The 18,349-nt window shown below is 44.8% G+C and overlaps 1 protein-coding gene across 1 annotated transcript in view; it reads right to left on the bottom strand.

The window, feature by feature from the left end:
• The window catches only part of SPATA13 (spermatogenesis associated 13), a gene marked incomplete at its 5' end in the record, with an annotated part of 31,719 nt that extends 13,604 nt beyond the window's left edge, over nucleotides 1–18,115 (bottom strand). Inside the window, 5 exons of the mRNA XM_081083130.1 lie at nucleotides 760–939; nucleotides 2,470–2,655; nucleotides 2,989–3,168; nucleotides 4,237–4,373; nucleotides 18,061–18,115. Of these exons, the coding sequence (XP_080939256.1) occupies nucleotides 760–939; nucleotides 2,470–2,655; nucleotides 2,989–3,168; nucleotides 4,237–4,373; nucleotides 18,061–18,115 (738 nt within the window). The remainder of the gene's footprint in view (nucleotides 1–759; nucleotides 940–2,469; nucleotides 2,656–2,988; nucleotides 3,169–4,236; nucleotides 4,374–18,060) is intronic.
• Between the last annotated feature and the right edge of the window lie 234 nt (nucleotides 18,116–18,349).

Raw genomic sequence — 18,349 nt, 5'->3', positions numbered from 1 at the left:
CTCTCATGGGCTCGACCTTCCCACGTGCATTTTCCCCACAGCATTATTTTCAGCTATTTGAAAGCAACCACCTCGGGTACCTGCTCCACACCACTGCCTCTATGAATCTCCTGGCCGCGGACCAGCCTGTGCCGCAAGGAGGTGGTGGTGGTGTCATTGCTGTTCCTGTTACTATTATTGGGCCCTGGCCATTTTGGCTGGGAATAGAATCTCCCTCTGGAATTTTCTGGTATTAAATAGTGGCAGTCAGTCATCAGCTACATGATCAGCTCATGCCATCATCGCAAGACTGGCCTGTGCATTTACACTGGTTACAGGCCGGGGTCCCAGAGCCACAGGCCTCAGTCTGTCTTCCCACCTGCCACTTACTAATGTGTGACCCTGGGTCAGTTACCCTATGGGCTTCAGATTCCTCATCTGTAAAATGAGGACAATAATATACCTACCTCACAGCAGTACAGGAGCTAATATAAGAAGATCCTGAAAACAGTGCTTAACATATAATAGACAATTAATAGGACTTATTAAAAATTACTCCAAACTGCATAAAAGTGGGAAGATTAAAAAAAAATGGACTTAGTATATTTAGCTAAAGATTAACCATATAAACTAATCAACTTACTTTACAAGTGACATCTCCATTCTATGGGCAATTAATCTAGCAAACAAAGAAACAAAAAGGACTCCTATTTTTAATGAAGAAACATTGCAAAATTATTTAACCAGATGTTATTAATAAAGAAGTAACAGGTGACGTACATGTTGAAGAAAGCAGGATCCTATTTCACTTAAATGAGGCTCATCTTTATTGTACTGTTTCTCCAGGTCTTTCAGGAACTTTCTTTGGAATTTATAAATATCTTCTATGTTTCCAAAAATGGTGGCTAGCTGTGCAACAGTGAACATTCCCGTGTGCTTGCGACACTGTCGAATATAGCCCTGCAAAAGGGAACATATGCTTTTAAAAATGAATTTGGAAATTCATAGAATTTATTTCTCTGAATAATACAGTATTTTGCATCCAAAGCCATTGTCTTGGAGAAGATTTTAATTAGAGAAAATTACTTTAACATCTATGGGTCTCTGTTAGGAGAATCCTACTTCCGTGACTACAATGTGCCATGTTTTAAAAACAAAAGGAAAGAGAAAAGATGTATGTGGCTGGATTTATCATACAAGAAGTCATATCCAGTTTCTATATTCATGAAACAAGTTGCTCAGTTTCAAATTCTAGCTCAGAAATTGGCCTTGTTATATTTTTCTAAACTCTTCAGCTAATCATTCTCCGATTGCTGATTCTATTTCACAACCAAGAAGACTTGTTAGAAACTACTAATTATGCACCCTGCTCGTACTATGGCTTCGGTAGGAGTTAGTGAGGAAAGGCCATACATATATGTAATAATTATTCCCAAATTAACATCAGGTAATTACAGACTAGACTGACTCTATGGTAAAATCCCACCCTGGACTATTTGGTATGAATTTTAACAGAAAGACAATGCAAAGGTTCAGGGTACAGGCTCTGGGCAGGCTGCCTGGTTTAAATTCCAGCCCCACCACTCAATTTTTCCACACCCGTTTCCTCACCTGTACACGGGCTAAGACCTAGTGAGAGTGTTGTGAGAGTAAAATGAGTTAACCCAGGTACAGAGGGGTGGCACATAGTCAATGCTCAACAATTATTAGCAATTACTTTCATCTTCATAGAATGCCACTTTAAAGAAACTCCCTTAGCCATATATTCCTACTGAACAAGACGGCACAAACACACAAAACATTGGTATATCTGCATCTGGCCAGTTAATCCAGTTACAAATGCGCGGCTGTCTCACTTCAGCTTGTCTTCAGGGCTGAACGTCCCAGCCGAATTGAGAGTGCAGAGGTCAGCACTCGCAGCAGGACAGTCTGGTATAATGCTCACACAAAACCCACAAAAACAAAAATGCCACGGGAGGAATAAAATGCATCACGCAGCAGAACTATCATGATGCTGTGGAATACAGCTTTGGCTATCACTAGTGTTTTGTTTGTTTTTCTACATCTAAATGACTCAGAATCCCGCCTGCGAGACAGTGTTCGAGGCAGTGGGCTGTACACCGCCAAACTTTTGAATCTTTGTCAAGTTAAGTGGGGTTCACTGACAGGTGTTACCTTCACTGACAGGCTCTTGCTCTGAGTAGGCTCAGGGTTCGGTGCTGAAAGAGACAGTGGCACAGGGCCCCGAAAGAGACCTGACTGCAACAGCCTGGCGGATGGCCATGCTGCTCACCACTGAGGCTCACCGAGGTAGACGCATATGGAATGAGCGAGCAGTGTGTGCAGGAGCCAGAGGTATAGGAGGAGGTGAGGCGGAAGGAGGGCTTTAAAAAATATGTGCATAGGAGGGTGTGACTGGGAACAGAAGAGAGCCAGGTGGGCATATCAGTCATGTGAAACCTCAGTGAGGCCGCAGGTCTGGCGCCCTACCTCACAGATATCCCTGAGGTGCTTGATGTACACCCGCTCGGTGTTCATGATCTCCTGGATGACGTTGGTCCGCATCTGCTGCTTGCTCTCAGAGTGTTTGTGGCGGGTCGTGCCAGCATCCTCCTGCTGCTCCTCACCCTGCGTGCTGCTGGAATTCTCCGACAGCTCTTCCTGGTTGACACGCAACTGCAGTGCACACACAGGGATGGGGGCGTTGGGAGAGGTGGCATGGAACAGGCAGGGGCCCCCATGGCTTCTGCTTCCTCGGGAAGGCAGCCTGACCCTCGCCTGACTTACGTACTTGGCAGAGCCGCACGGCGTCAGTGGCTCAAAACACAGCAGCAGTGCCAAACAACTAGTTACCTTGGTTAAAAGTTTTCCTTTGACCCAGTTGAATTTCTAGGTTTGATTGAAACAATTATAACAAACTGAATTTGTACAAAGAGTGAGTTTGGCCTGAACCATTCTATCTGCCGCTCCCCAGAGACAGGTGTGAGGGGTGAGAGGGCCAACACCTACCCTGACAAAGCTTGCCGGGAACCAGGCTTCCTTCTCCTCACTCCTGCCCCACCACCAGTCCTTGTTAGAGGCTTCCAGAACCTGGATGACATCTCCTGCCTTGAAGCCCAGTTCCTGGTCATCCATGGTCACGTGGTCCCACAGGGCTTCTGCACAGACCACACTGCCATCGCTGATCAGCTGAAATGGAGACACGCAGGCGTGCTTAGTGCGAAAGTCAGGCGGGCACAATGGGTGGGCGGGGGTCTGTGTGGCGTCTCAGGGTGAGATGCACATCTCCTAGTTCTCATTTGTATACGCCAACGGCTTTGGGTCAGTACTGACTGATTGTTACACAAAATGAATGAAGAAAAACATATTAGGGAAAAGAGAATTAGGTGAGTCTCTCTCACATGACCTTAAAGCCCAAATCCACTTTTTTTTTTAAAAAAAGTATAAGTAGCTCACTTATCTGTAGGTTGGTTAACTAACAAACCTGAATATCTCGAATATACACGGAGAAATGCTTTCTGAGCTGCCAAGCAAGATGTTGCCGAGCGGAGCCTCTGAAGGTCACGAGGGGGCTTAGCTGCAAGACCCTCAGCGTCACCCAGAACTCAGCCTTCACACTTCACTCACAATTTGAAAACACTTTATAGTTTACTGCAACCAAAGAGAACACAGAATGATCTCGAGATAGTCTACAGTTCATAATAAAAGTAAACAACAGACGCAGCTCATGTGAGCCCAGTGCAGGGGCAGACAACGACATCCGCTTGGCTCCTGGGGCACCCTCAGAGCCTACTCACTGAGGCGTCAAGAACTCCAAAGCTAGCGGTGCCCTCGAGAAAGACTGCTGTGAAAAAGGCTAAAGATGCAGACTGGTAGAAAGAATACCAGATTCGCAGTGAGAAATATGCGGCTCATGCCAGCTCTGCCATTTACCAGCAAGTAATTTAGCCTCTTACTTTCAGAGTGTTTATTACAATATGGACGGTAACTGCAACCTCTTAGATTGGCTGTGAGAGTTATGATAAAGTGCGAGTTTGTCAGAATGAATGGCTGCCTAAGCTAATGACTGCTGCTCTTATCACAAAAAGGGAGGAACTTCATTACATAAATTGTCCTTGAAAATGCCAGAAACTGTTTGTCTAGTCAAAGTTCTAGGTTTTAGAACATGCAATAAGAAATAATCAGAGAGCGAAGTCTGAAGCGATGCTGGCCCTGGTATCAGGTGTCCACCACTGGTCACATGTGGGATCCCAGTACCTCGTTGATGGCCAGCTGCTCCCCGCCTGGCTGCAGGTATCTGGGGTTGGCCTGACAGAGGTCTTCATAGCTGTAGTCCTCCTCGCTGCCGTTGTCATCCACTAAGGCACAGGATTCAGTACCGCCATCTGAAGAAACTTAAAAAAAGGTAGTGGCATGGTTTAAAAGACGCAGCTAACAAACATTTTTAAATGACAAAATCATTAGAAAGTTTCTACTGATCTATTTAATCCAAAAGTAGCAGTTGATGCTAAAAAGGGCTGGGGTTAAGCGACACATTCGGTAGGAAGGGGAACAATTCAGAGAGCATTGCCAATGTTAACATAGTGTTATTTCGTGAGCTAGGATACTGCGTGAACTAGGTGTGATTTAGTTGGAAATTTGTGCTGCCAAGCGGATATAAAAATATAAATACAGATAGTGTTTCTAAGCAACATGTTGATAAAGCTTGAGAAGTAAAGAAATGAAAAATATAATCATTTTTTAAAAAAGCATTTTGTTTCCATTTTTTACCTGCAAGGCAGTAGCACTACTAAAATCAAATGGTTCTAGTAGTGTCATTAAGTGAAAACATGTAGCCATTTTTGCTAGTTTTTCACATGGGAAAAGGTTGGAACTCACATTATCAGAATTGGGAATTTACCAAAAAAAGAGAAAGACCTTTTAACGATGGGTATAATGTTTTAGATTAACCACTGTGGTATTCAGATTTTCTTTCTTGGGACAGTGGCCTATTCTTGCCAAGGCTAATCTGTCATCGAGCAAAGGGAATTTAAACAACAACAGGACAGAAAAGGTCTCATGGAACGAAATGTGGCCAGATCCGATACAAAAGCAGCACATCTAACGAGAGACGAGCCTGGATGAGCAAGCTGGGAGCACACTGCCTGTCGGGGCTTCGAGAGCACGGAGTGACGGGTTTAGAGTCACAGGGCCGGGTTTGAATTCTGGCTCTGCCCCTCTGCAGGCAGGCGGCCCTAACCAAGCACTTCAATCTCTCTGAGCTTTACATTCTGTTGTAAAAATATTTTCTTTCTTTTTAGAGAATCAAGTGAGATTATGTGTGTCAAGATCCTGGCAACTCACTACAGAGAGTTACTGTGGTGATGGCAGCGAGCGTGGTGGGAACAGGGTTGGTGGAGCAGAGGCCGGATCCAGGGAAACCAGAGGGGAGGCGCTGCGCCTGGGAAATGAAACTCAGAACATGGTGCACAGGTTGAGCAGTGGGAGGGAGATGTCTGCCCTTGTTTTCATCAAGGACTTACGATTCTAAATTTGTAATAACGGGGACAGGTCTACTTTCTAAACAAAACAACTTTCTTGAAAAATAATTTTTCTTAATCCTCACCGAGGACATGTTCTTATTGATTTAAGAGAGAGAGGAAGAGAGAGAAACATCAATCGGCTGCCTCATGTAGGCACCTCACAGGGGATCGAACCCACAACATAGTTCGTGCCTTGACTGGGAGTCCAACCTGTGACTTTTTGGTATACGGGATGATGCTCCAACCAACTGAGCTACACTGGCCAGGGCAGAACACCTTTCTTTTTTTAATGGCATCTTTTCTATTATTTATTTTGTACTAAGCCTTCAACATTTGATGGGCATTTTACATTTGCAGCCCACCCCATCTGGACAGGCCACATTTTAGGTGCTCCGCACACGCAGCCAGCCCTGCCCATGCCCAAGCTCTGCGTCCCAGGCCCTCACAGCTTTCCTCCCTCCCCATCACTTCAGCTATGCTATTGTGAACAACTTTTTTAAAGCAATACGTTTTGTAAACAGAGACTAGAATTTTTACAGCAAAAACTATTGAAAAAGAATTGCAACAATGGAGGGTAATAAATGTGAAAACAAGTTCTATGGATGTATTTTTAGCACTGGATTGTTAAGTTTTCTTCACTGAACAGACAGGACAACAATGATGATGTCGAGAGAGATGCGTAACACACGAAGTGCAATGGTGGGAAGGCGGACGGCCAGTGCAGTCCACAAGCTGGACCCACTCTTTCCTAGTGCCTGGCCTCTGGGCCCACGCTCTGGACAGAGCACCTCTTGGCGATGCCCAACAAGCCAAGTCTCTACAAGGGCCCATGCCTTACATGTGCTTTCACACAGCCTGGGGTGCTCCGTTGTACCTGGAAACCCCACACCCCAACTGCAGTCACTCCCCTTCAGAGCGGCTCCCCAGTCATTCTGCAGCAGCACCTACATGGTGAAGCATAGCCTGCCACTCGCATGCCTGTGTCCTAGTTAGGCTAACGGTGGTCTGTTTACAGTGAGGATGGTCTGGATATTGGGCCAGTGAATCTGGGATATGCTGATGACTAAGCAGCTGAGTTGGAGGACAGGAGGGTGCACCCTCCTGCACCCCACTCTCTCCACCCTGCTCCCAGCACGTCTCACTCAGGAAAGACCAGGGCCCGTGTCTGAGAGGTAAAAGTGAAAGTGAGCTGCCTCAGGGAGGAAGAAATTGCAGGGAACAAATGTTCCTGAACTTGACCACAAAGCCAAGAAGCAGATGAAAGCTCTCCAGACACCTGGCACTGCCTTCCAGACGCCAGCTTGCTTGCTGACACACTGAGAGGCAGCACCTGGCCCCGGCACTGCTGATGGGCCAGGTGAGGGGACTGCAGGCAGGTGGGCAGAGAGCCAGCTGTGTGTGTGCACATGTCCTTCCCTGATAGGGGCTGATGCATATGCGAGGACCCTCTCTCTCAAGGGGCTTCCCTCAGGAGTACAGAGCTGGTGGTGCTCCTGTTGCTAGTGCTGGAGGTTTTGGGTAGAATTTTGGGGAGAAATTTAGGCCCCCCTGTCTGAGAAGGGTGTGTGAGCCTGGACAAGGCATAGTGCCTTCCACCTCCTATGCTGTGGTGAGTGCTTGCCGGCAGAGAACACAGGGCCACCTGGTCTACTTTCCTTGTGTGTGTTTGGGTGAGGTTGGGAGAAGGTGTTGACGAAGCAAGTTATAAAGTTTTTCAAAGACAAACAAGTCTGTCTTAGACTACAGAGGAGATAACACTAAAGCTGAAAGTCTCTACCTTGAGTCCTTGGAGCAGCTGCCCAGACTATCATCCTACAATGAGGCTGGTTGACAACAGAAATGTCCCAATGATCTTGGGCGAGGAAGGTACACATAAACCCCAGGCTGTATGGGGGCAGGAACCCCCAGCTTTAGCAAGCGCTGATCTATACAGCCTGGCTCCAACGGCAAGGCTCCTCATGACGTGTCAGCTGCGGCCGGCCCAAATAAGTAAAGCTCAGAAAAATAAAGGGATCTGGGCCTCTTACCCACAGCAAAGCCCTGACAATGACACTTTCTCCCTCAGAGACCCACTCAACAATGTTTACCTAAGGAGACTTCCTTATCATTGGGTCTGGCTATTGCTGTGATGATAATCAGTAAAGGAGAATAAAAGCCAGCAGTGATAATGTACAAATCCACAATTTACAAGTTTATTGAAAAAAGGGTACCACTGAAAAACAGGCTAAACCTTTACAGGAGGTACTGGAATAAAGTTCTTTGGAAACAGATTTGGACTTCATATATTGAATGATCTCTGAGTTGCTATTATAAAAACTTAGAAAAATGGCTCGGGCTGAGGTGCTTCCTAAAATTACAACAGTGAATGTTTCAACACAGATTAGTATTCCACTGAGCACTGAAGAAACTGGAGGGTTCTCAGTGCTCGGGGAAGGCTGGTGGGGTAGGAGGCCCAGGGTGGGAGAGATGCGATGTGCACAAGAGAAAGGCTATGGAATTTTGACTGAATACCTGGGAAATCATCCTAGCTTTATGAATGTTCCAGCTAAATGACCTTGGGGCAAGTCACTTATCCTTTTCCAACCTCACTTTTCTCATCTGTAAAATGGGAATGTTTAAATTTTATCTCTTTAGAGGTCATTCTTTTTCTTCTGCCTTTCACATCCCAGTTCCAACTCATCACCAATCCTGACTCTCCCTTCGAATGTGTCCAGAATCCAGCCACTTCTCACCACTCTCCCACTGCTCAAGCCTCATTCACCTCAAGTTGGGTCACCCCAGCAATGCCTTACTGTTCTCCCTGCTGCTGCCCCTGTTCCCATACCAATTCTCATCAAACAGCCAGAATGACCATCCTAATCCATTCAGAAGTTGGATCATTCACTCCATCTCCAACCCCTCTGACTCGGCTCTGGCCCTGATGGCTGCCTGCTTCACACACCAGGCACCCTCTGTCAGGGCCTCCCGCTCCCTGAATCCAACACCTTCTCCCAAGCATATAAACGTGCAGCATGTCCTTCCCTGACCATCACATTTAAAACTGCAATTCTCAACCCCACCCCCTCTTCTTTCCTGGTTCATTTTTCTCCATAGCATTGATCACCATCTAATATATTGTGTTCGTCGTCTGTCTCCCCCAACTAAAATGTAAACTACATAAAGATAGTGATTTTGGTCTGCTTTGTTCTCCTTTTTTTTTTTTTTTTAATCTTCACCAGAGGATAAACTTTCATTGATTTAGAGAGGACGGGAGAGAGAGAAATATCGATTGGCTGCCTCCTGCACATACCCTGACGGGGATCGAACCCTCAACCTATGTATGTGTCCTGACTGGGAATCGAACCCGCAACCTTTTGGTGCTTTGGGTATATGGGACGACATCCCCACCAACTGAGCCACCTGGTCAGGGTTGTCTGCTTTGCTCTTAATTGTATTCCTAATGCCTAAACCACTGCCTGGCACACATAAGTGCAGTAAGTTTTTATTGGATAGATGGCCAGATGGCCAGATGGAAAAACAGCATATGAACTAATAGCAGGGTTTTATGGTCAGACTAACCTGGCTTCAAATAACCATGCTGCACAAATTCTTTTTACATTTTTTTTTTTTTTTTGTAATCTGAGTCCTTTGTCAAATTCCTTTCTCGGGTTTTTCACCTGTTGAATGTAGATAATAATACCCACCTCACAGGGTCATTTGTAAATTCTCAATAAGTAATTGTTATTAGTTTGTTGTGAGCCACAAATGAAATGATGATATATAAAAGCACTGAAAAAAACTTTAAAGAAATGCAAGCCTATTTTATGGGGCACTTTGGATGTGCCAGGCATTGTTTTAAGCCTTTTTTGCATGACTCAAGCTCATATAATCCTCATGCCTCTGCTCCGAGGTGGTACTATTAGTTTTCCCCATTTACAGATGAGTAGACCGAAGTCCCAATACCACACGGCTGTGTGCAGAAGCCCCAAGCCCACATCATCTGACACCCGCCCACTGGGCGCCACTGCCTCTTCTAATATAGTACTAACTCTGCTACTAGTGAGAAGGCAAAAGCTACTAGACAGATATTAAAAAGAGCTTAGTACCCCAAGTCTAGCACTTCTACATCATTTGGGATAGTAGCAAATTCACTGGTCCTCTGCTCCTTTTACTAACCTTTTCTTCTTACTCCTGATCCCTGTCTCCAGCTGGGTCTGCAAGGATCTCATCAACTTCTGCTGTACCCTTTGCCTTCATGACCTTAACTATTTCATAACTTTATAGACCCCTCCCCGTTGGTAATTCCTTGAATCCCTGCCTGTAATTTAGTGAACTTCATGGAGCTGGATTTTTCAGTGTCTGGTGTCTCGCTGGGAGGGGCCTCAGAGCTACATTTGGACACTATGTGCTCATCGCATAGTTTGCTCTCATTCCCCACACTCACTGTCTTCACATGGGTTTCCTTTCTGAGACCACAACCTCCTCCAGGGAGGGGCAGTCTTTCTGTTTGTATCCCCAGTGCTGAGCATAATACCTGACATATAGAAGGCAATCAATGAATCTTTTTCAATTGAACTGCAAATTGCTGATGGGGAAACTAAGGTTCCAAGGAGCTTATTTATCTGGGCTACACAAGTGCTGGGTCCAAGGCATGATGCACACCCAGATCTCCCTGCCTCCCATTGAGGATTTATCCCAACTTCTAGCAGAATACTCTTCTCCTGTCTCCACAGCCCCTGCCCCCACCCTAAGCCACCCTACATGTTACTTCCAAGGTAAGCCTCCTAAAACAGTGGTTTCATCATTTTCACAAGAAACTATACAGCAGTTATCTATTGCATCATGACAAAATTCTTCTTTGGTATTTCAAAGTCCTCTGTAGTCTACTTAGATAATCTTTATCTCCCACTGCGTGCCAATCTTCCACTGGGCAAACCCCTTCACCACGGCCCAAACCACAGGCCTGCACACTGCTTCCTCATGCCTCATGTCACTCTTCACATGGATGTAGAACCACTAACTTCAATGGCTTCAAAATATTCAACTATAGATCAGAGTTAATAATGATGACTTTAATGAAATTTTGCATGATGTAGAGCTACTACAAATTCTCAAAATGTACTTCAGCAAAATTAGGGAAAATATATTCTCAAAATACAAGAGAAAATTTTTTCATTCCTTCTTTCTATTGTAGTAAAAAAAACACACACATTAAAATTAACCATCTGAACCATTTTTAAGTATACAGTTCATAGTGTTAAGTATATTCACATTGTTGTATGACAGATCTCTAGAACTGAAACTTTATACCCACTAAACTAATTCTCCTTTCTCCTTTCTGTTTCTATAAATCTGGATACTCCCTATAAGTAGAATCATACAGTCTTTATCCCTTTTGTATCTGGCTTATTTCACTTAATATAATTTCCTTAGTCATGTATCAGAATTTCCTTCTTTTTTAAGGAATGATATTCTATTGTATGCATGTACCAGGTTTTCTTTAGCCACTTATCTGTCTGTGCTGCTTCCATCTCTTGGCTACTGTGAATAATGCTGCTATGAACATGGGTGTGCACCCATCTCTTCAAGATCTTGCTTTAAATTCTTTTGGATATACTAGTATATCCAGAAGTGGGAATACTGACTCATATAGTAATTCTATTTTCAACTTTTGGAGGAATACCCACACTGTCTTCTATTATGGCTGCACCATTCTATATTCTCATCAAGAGTGCACATGGTTCCAATTTCTCTGCACCCTCACCAACTGTATTATTACTTGTATTGAATAAACCAGTGTGGAAAAGCCATTTTGAAAATGACCCTGTGAAAGACCCCGAATAGCTGCAATTTTGAGAAAGAAAAAAAAAAAAGATGGAGGAATAACAATACCAGATTTCATGTTATACTACAAAGCCACTGTAAACAAAACAGCCTGGTACTGGCACAAGAGCAGGAATATAAATCAATAGAACAGAACAGAGAAACCAGAAATTGACACAAGCCATTACATTCAATTAATATTTGACAAAGGAGGCAAGAGCATACAATGGAGTCAAGAGAATCTCTTCAATAAATGGTGTTGGAAAAATTGGACAGATACATGCAAAAAAAAAAAAAAGAAAGAAAGAAAGAAACTAAACCACCAACTTACACCATACACAAGAATAAACTCAAAATGGCTAAAAGACTTTAAGTTGTGAAACCATAAAAATCCTAGAAGAAACCATAGGCAGCAAAATTTCAGACATATCTCATAGCAATATGTTTACAGATACATCTCCTAAGGCAAAGGAAACTAAGGAGAAAATAAACAAAGGGGACCACATCAAAATAAAAAGCTGCTGCACAGCAAAAGAAACCATCAACAAAATGAAAAGGGAGCCCACTCTATGGGAGAGCATATTTGGCAATGATACATCTGATAAAGGGTTAATATTCAAACTATATAAGGAACTCATACAACTTCAGAGAAGGAAGACAAACAATCCAATTTAAAGAATGGGCAAAGGACCTAAACAGACACTTCTCCAAAGAGGACATACAGATGGCCAAGAGACATATGAAAAAAATGCTCAAAGTCATTGATCATCAGAAAGATGCAAATGAAAACAACAATGAAGGATCACCTCACACCTGTCAGAATGGCTACCATCAACAAATCAACAAATGACAAGTGCTGGCAAGGATGTAGAGAAAAGGAACCCTAGTACACTGCTGGAGGGAATGCAGACTGGTGCAGCCATTATGGAAAACAGTATGGAATTTCCTTAAAAAACTAAATATGAAACTTCCATTTGACCCAGTGATCCCACTTCTTGGAATATATCCTATGAAACCCAAAGCACCAATCAGAAAGAATGTATGCACCCCTATGTTCATAGCAGCACAATTTACAATAGCTAAGATCTGGAAACAACCCAAGTGCCCATAGATGAGTGGATAAAAAAGCTGTGGAACATTTATACCATGGACTACTATGCAGTATGGAGGGACCTGGAGGGTATCATGCTAAGTGAAAATGAGTCAGTCAGAGAAAGACAATAATCTCATTCATATGTGCAATCTAAGTAACAAAATTAACTGATGAACGGAGTGGATCCAGAGACATGGAGGCATGGAACAGAGTGAGGAATCTCAGAGGGAAAGTGGGGGAGGGTGGTGGGAGATAATCAACCAAAGACCTTGTATGCATATATGTATAACCCATGGACGTAGACAATGGGGTTCTGAGGCTTGGGACACAGGGGAGGACCTGAAGGGGGTCAATGGGGGAAAAAAAGGAACATATGTAATACTTTCAATAATAAAGAATTATTGGGGCGGTGGGGGGCTTGCCTGGGGTAAGAATGGCTGGGGGAGGGGGTGTCAATTGGGAAAAGGGAGACGTACGTAAAACTTTAGACAATAATATATAAAATTATAAAAAAGTTTAAAAAGTAATAAAGAATTATTGTTGAAAGTATTACAAAGTGTTATATATTTTGGGGAAAAAAGAAAATGGCCCTGTAAACATGGAGCAAAGACTATTGCAAACTGAAATCATGTTTAAAACCCCAAATTCCTAGACATAATGATAAGAGGGCAGACAAGCTGTAGTCATGCCCAGTGAGAACATCTTTTATCATCTAAAAGTTCTGCATATGGATTTTTAGCACATATTTCTGGCTATGGACAGTTCTGAGACAATGCACTATATATATATATATATGTATGTATAAACTAGAGGCCCAGTGCACGAATTTGTGCATGGGTGGGTTCTAGCCAGCCCACACCAATGGGGGACAATCGGGGCCGTGCTGGTGGGAGGAGGGGCCATGGGAAGTTGGGGTGGGGGCGATCAGGGCCCCCGATCAGACCAGTCAGCTGCCACAGTGCGCGTCATAGAAACCGGTCATTCTGTCGTTCCGGTCACTTGGCTTTTATATATATAGATATTCTAAATTTGTAAAAAGTGAATTTTTAACATTCTTGTTTAGTCATCATACTTAATAGTATTCCAGGAAGGCTGCCGTGTCGGGTCTCCTAGACACTGTATTTGGGCACCTTCTTTGTGTGGCACCATCTATCCTACCAGCCTCCTGCTCCACACAGTCCTGTCTTAAGATTCAGCCCTCAGTTCTCCTCTCACCTCCAAACTCAGTACTTTTCATTATTCCCTAAATGACCTGATCACTTCCCAGGCTGCAGGTGCAGCATGAGCAGGTGCCCGCCCACATTTCCAGCCCTGGTGAGAAATGCCGATCCAGAGAAGATAGGCCAATCTTTCAGTCAACAGCACTGTTGCAAATACAATCAGAGATTGTTTACATTTTTTAATAAGGCCAGCAATAAATAGCTCCCACACTCCTCAGAAAACTTAACATCCTTCTGTCTGAACTGAGATTTGTGAAGGGACAAAACTTGACAACTGATTATGAAGGTGAATTTTTATGACAGGAAATATCAAATATCACCAACAATGGACAACTATAATATAACACGTGCCAAAGTATAAGGACTTCCTATAGGAGTTATGCCCATAGAAAAAACAGGCCCTCAACTCATGTCCTGGTGGGAGTTTTTCTCAGGACATACAACAGGTCTCTTTCTTGTTTGGTTTATTTTTGCTCATTTTAAGGGCTTTTGTTCAGAGTGACAAAATTTCAAAAGCACTGGACTTCAAAGCCCTTGGTTTGGGCCCCAGGGAGGCGAGTTGGAAGAGGCCCTGACCTCCCTGAGGCTCTGCTTTCTCATTTGTAACTGAGGAAAACGCCACTGTCTTACCTGCCTCATGTGGCAGGGTGGGTGTGGAAGGGTTCTGTAAAATGAAAGGAAGGTAAGAACTGGCACCCTGGACTTCACAATCAGGCAGTCGGCAGGAAGGCAATACGGATGTTGGCTACTGTCATGAAGGGCCCAAGCCATCGCCAACACTAATGACCTCAGAGCAGCACTCTCCCCATCCCTGCAGCTCCTCCATGGGGATTTCCCTCACTAAATCTAGACTGACTGCAGGGAAATTCCCACACTTAGAATAATCTGTTAAAAACATGCCTTTCTTTTAGAAAACCTGCTGACAGACTTCCTCAAGTTTGAGATAAGCCATTCATTCTCGCTTCCCATCTTCAAACGGAAATGGCAAACGCAGGCAGAAGGCAGGCAGCTGGTGCTCAGGGCGGCGAGCAGCTTTCACAAGGCCACTGCTGTCTGGGCTGAAACTATGAGCCCACACCCTGATCATCACGGGGACTCTCAAGCCATGGCGATACACACGGAGGGAACGAACCGGTCACAGGAGGGTGATCTTCAATGGCAAACATGCTACACCACTTCCAGGACTGATGGCCTCCAATCACATGGGGCACGTTTAAAAAAACAAAGATTCCTGCCCACCCGCCCCCGCCCCCACCCCCCCCCCCGCCCCCATGGACAAGGGAATTAGGTTCTTGAGGGAGATGGGGAGGGGAGGGGAGGGGAGGAAAGGTGAGGAGAGGCAAGGAGAGGAAGTTTGCTGAGAATGTATTTTCAAAAGTTCTCCCAGGTTTCTGATGCCTGGCTAAGCATGGGAACTTCAGACTACACTTAAACCTACCTGCTCAAACGCATTCTAGGACGTGTTCATATTTTTGCCTGTCCCCGCAGCAAGCCACAAGTTGGAAGGCAACGGATTCTGATCTCATTGGCTGAAAACCTCTGCTTTAGCTGCATGTGTGCCACTGAGTTCCTAGTATTAACCAAAAGGACAAAATCCTTTTGTCCATGCTACCTCTCCACCCCAAACAGGTGATCAATCCCAACTCCCCCTCCCAGTCTAGCCATCACTTCTTGAGATGGGATCTGAGATTTCTCAGCTCTCCTCTGTTATTCCCCGATCCCCTGTGGTCATGATCTGTTTTTAATGTCCTAGAAGTATGGTGGACTTAGCTCTTTAAAAACATTTACCACAATTATGTTGCTATTATATGTTAGCATCTGAACTAAAATATTCTCACTAGCTGTTTATGTGTCTAACTCAGCCGTGGGCAAACTACGGCCCGCGGGCCGAATCCGGCCCGTTCGGCTGTTCTATCCGGCCCGCGAAGCCGAAAGAGCGGAGGGTTCTCCTGCTCTCCCCTCCGCTCCTTCACCAGCAGCAGTGTTAACATGGCAACATCAGGAAACACGGCCGCAGATCCTTCTTCTGAGTCCAGTTTAAGAACCCATTGTGGCCCTCGAGTCAAAAAGTTTGCCCACCCCTGACCTAACTCCTAATATCCAAGCCCAACGCCGATGCTCTCAGGGATAAGAACTTGCGTGTCAGTCAGGGTTAGTGGCTGAATTAGAGAGTGGAACATCTTTCACACTCTAGAATTTAAAAGGATAGTCAGAAAAGCTACGATCATGCCTAATATAGATTTCAAATCACTTTCCATACAGTACTTTTGAATCTTTTAAACATCAAAAATAAGGATCCTAGAAGTGGACTTGCTGCCTTCACTAATAACTTTTATCATGTCTAAGGGCCTCCTGGACATAATTCCCTTCATCTGTGCTCACCTTAGGGTCGCTGCTGACTTCTGCTGCCCAAAGCAGAGAGAGGAGTAAGTTATCTCATGACTGAGCTTAATTTACATCAAGCCTGAAAATATGTTGTTTCTATAAATGGTGTAGTTAGTTTTATTTTAAATTACCTACGAATAACTTTCCCTCTTCTCAAGTTAAAGCCAAAACCTGTCCTAGACTTGTATCACACAGGCCTGTAAAATGGGTATTCAGGGCCTTGGAAAGGCAGGAGGGTCTGGGCCATGAGCCCTGGTCAGGCATCCAGCCCCGGTCTTCCCTCCACTGTCTCCTGGGAGCACAATGGCTTGAGAGCCCCCTCAGTCAGTAGCTCTGCTTCTTCCTGTTCTGGAATTTTGCTGTCATTTCCATTTCTTAAAAAATCCTCACTAGAAGATATGTTTCCATTGATTTTTAGAGAGAGAGGAAGGAAGAGGGAGAGAGGGAGAGGGATACTAGAAAAGGGAGACGGAAGGAGGAAAGGAGAGAGAGAAACATCCATGGGTTGATTGCTTCTCATATTCACCCTGACCAGGGATTGAACCCACAAACTGGGCATGTGTCCTGACCAGGAATTGAACCCATGACCCTTCGGTGCATGGGATGATGCTCCAACCAAACTAGCCACACCGGCCAGGATTCATTTCCATTTAATACACGTACACCTAGTCTCAGGAACAGACTGAACCGGTCTTCCAAGTCAGAGAAGCAGTGAGCTCCTTCCTCCCAGCCAGGCTCATCAAGGGAACAGAGGCACTTACGATGGCAGGGCCTGAGCGCAGGAGCCCTGATGGTACTGGTGAGGGGGAGTGTGCACAGCTTTGCACAGCAGCTTCTGACGTGCTGGGTCCTAGCTCCGAGATCATGCCACTCAGAGCCAGAGGCTAGGCCAGGCTTCCCTCGGCCTGTGCCTGGTGTGGAAAGAACGGGAATCATGCCCTGGGAGTGAAGGAATGCTGGGGGAGGAGCAGGATGGCGGGGCTACCATCACTGACTGCCTGGCCGCCTCTGCTCACCCCGCACTGGCTTTGCTCACTTGGCTGGAATAAACACAGCTACTCCCATCAGACTCAAGATGAGCCCATACTCCTCCACGACACTGGGACACGTGATGGACACTTGGACCATCATACCCAGTTATTCAGGTCCACAAGCACAGCCACTCTGTAAGCAGGCGTATGTTCTGAACGCAGACATCACTGGGCAACTTTGTTCTCTTTTTCTAACTTTTGGTTAGTGAAATGGAGTGCAGGCTGGTCTTGTTTTTTTTTTTTAATCTGCCAGATATAGAAGCCATAACCACATCCCTGTCTGTTCTCAGCCAGCACAGAAAACCAATCAAAACAAGGAAGAAGCACAAACTACCAACTAGACTGCTCTGGCAAGGCCCAGGCTGTCTTCAAGCTGTCAGCTACAGTTCTCATGCACTCAGTGAGTTATTGGCATTGATTTAAGGCAAAAACAGAGGCAAGACTCTTTAAAGCATATATTGTACCCATGTGCAGCAGTCAGCTAAAGTCCTTTCAGTGTTTTTTTTTTTTTTACTTTTTTTTTAAGAACATGGATTGCAATTTACAACTCCCTTGTGTGAGGAGAGTGCCACATTTCTTTCACATTTAAATAGAAATTAGCATAAATGACAATACTCACAAAAATATTGTGGAAACCATGGAATGAAAACAGTATTTCTCAAAAATCAATCCATAGCCGTAACCTTACCCACCCCAGATTAGCAAGGCACATTTTTACAGAACCTGACAGAAAACTCTTGTACAAAGAAACTCCATGTAACAGAAGCAAAAACCAGCACAATAAAAACCAGATCCATTCTTGATTCTTATTATTCTCTATATCCTTCTAACTGCTCTGCCATAAACAAAATCAATGTCTTTGCTTTACTACGTCTACAACTAAAACTATGCTCAGGGCACTGGACTAGGACAAATGAGCTTTCACACACGCACACATCTGACAAGCAGCAGCAAAGGCAGACAGCACTGCAACTCAGAAAGGAAAGAGTCAAATCAACAACAAAACAATTCTTTCTCTGCACACATACCCATGTGAAGGCTTTCCAGACTCCAAAATCTTGCTATTTCTCCTCTAGCTACCATCCTTCTTCTTGAAAAACAGCCTCACTCAGAGCAGGACTGGGGTATGACTGAGCATCCCAAGAATCACACAGGCTCTCGCTCTGGAACTGCAGAAATTGCTTATTCACAGCTTTGACGCTGGCTCCCCGTGACCACGCCAGCTAGAGCCTGCTGAGCGCTCACCGCTCTGCAACTCCGAGGCTGGCGGCTCCAGACATCTCCGGACGCCAGGGAGGAAATTCTAAACTAAGGCAA

This window comes from Myotis nattereri (genome assembly GCF_964212035.1).
Source record: "Myotis nattereri genome assembly, chromosome: 2".
In the NCBI taxonomy this organism is placed as follows: domain Eukaryota; kingdom Metazoa; phylum Chordata; class Mammalia; order Chiroptera; family Vespertilionidae; genus Myotis; species Myotis nattereri.
Note: the sequence above shows the minus strand (reverse complement) of the source record. Positions and strands in the feature narration are given on the sequence as shown.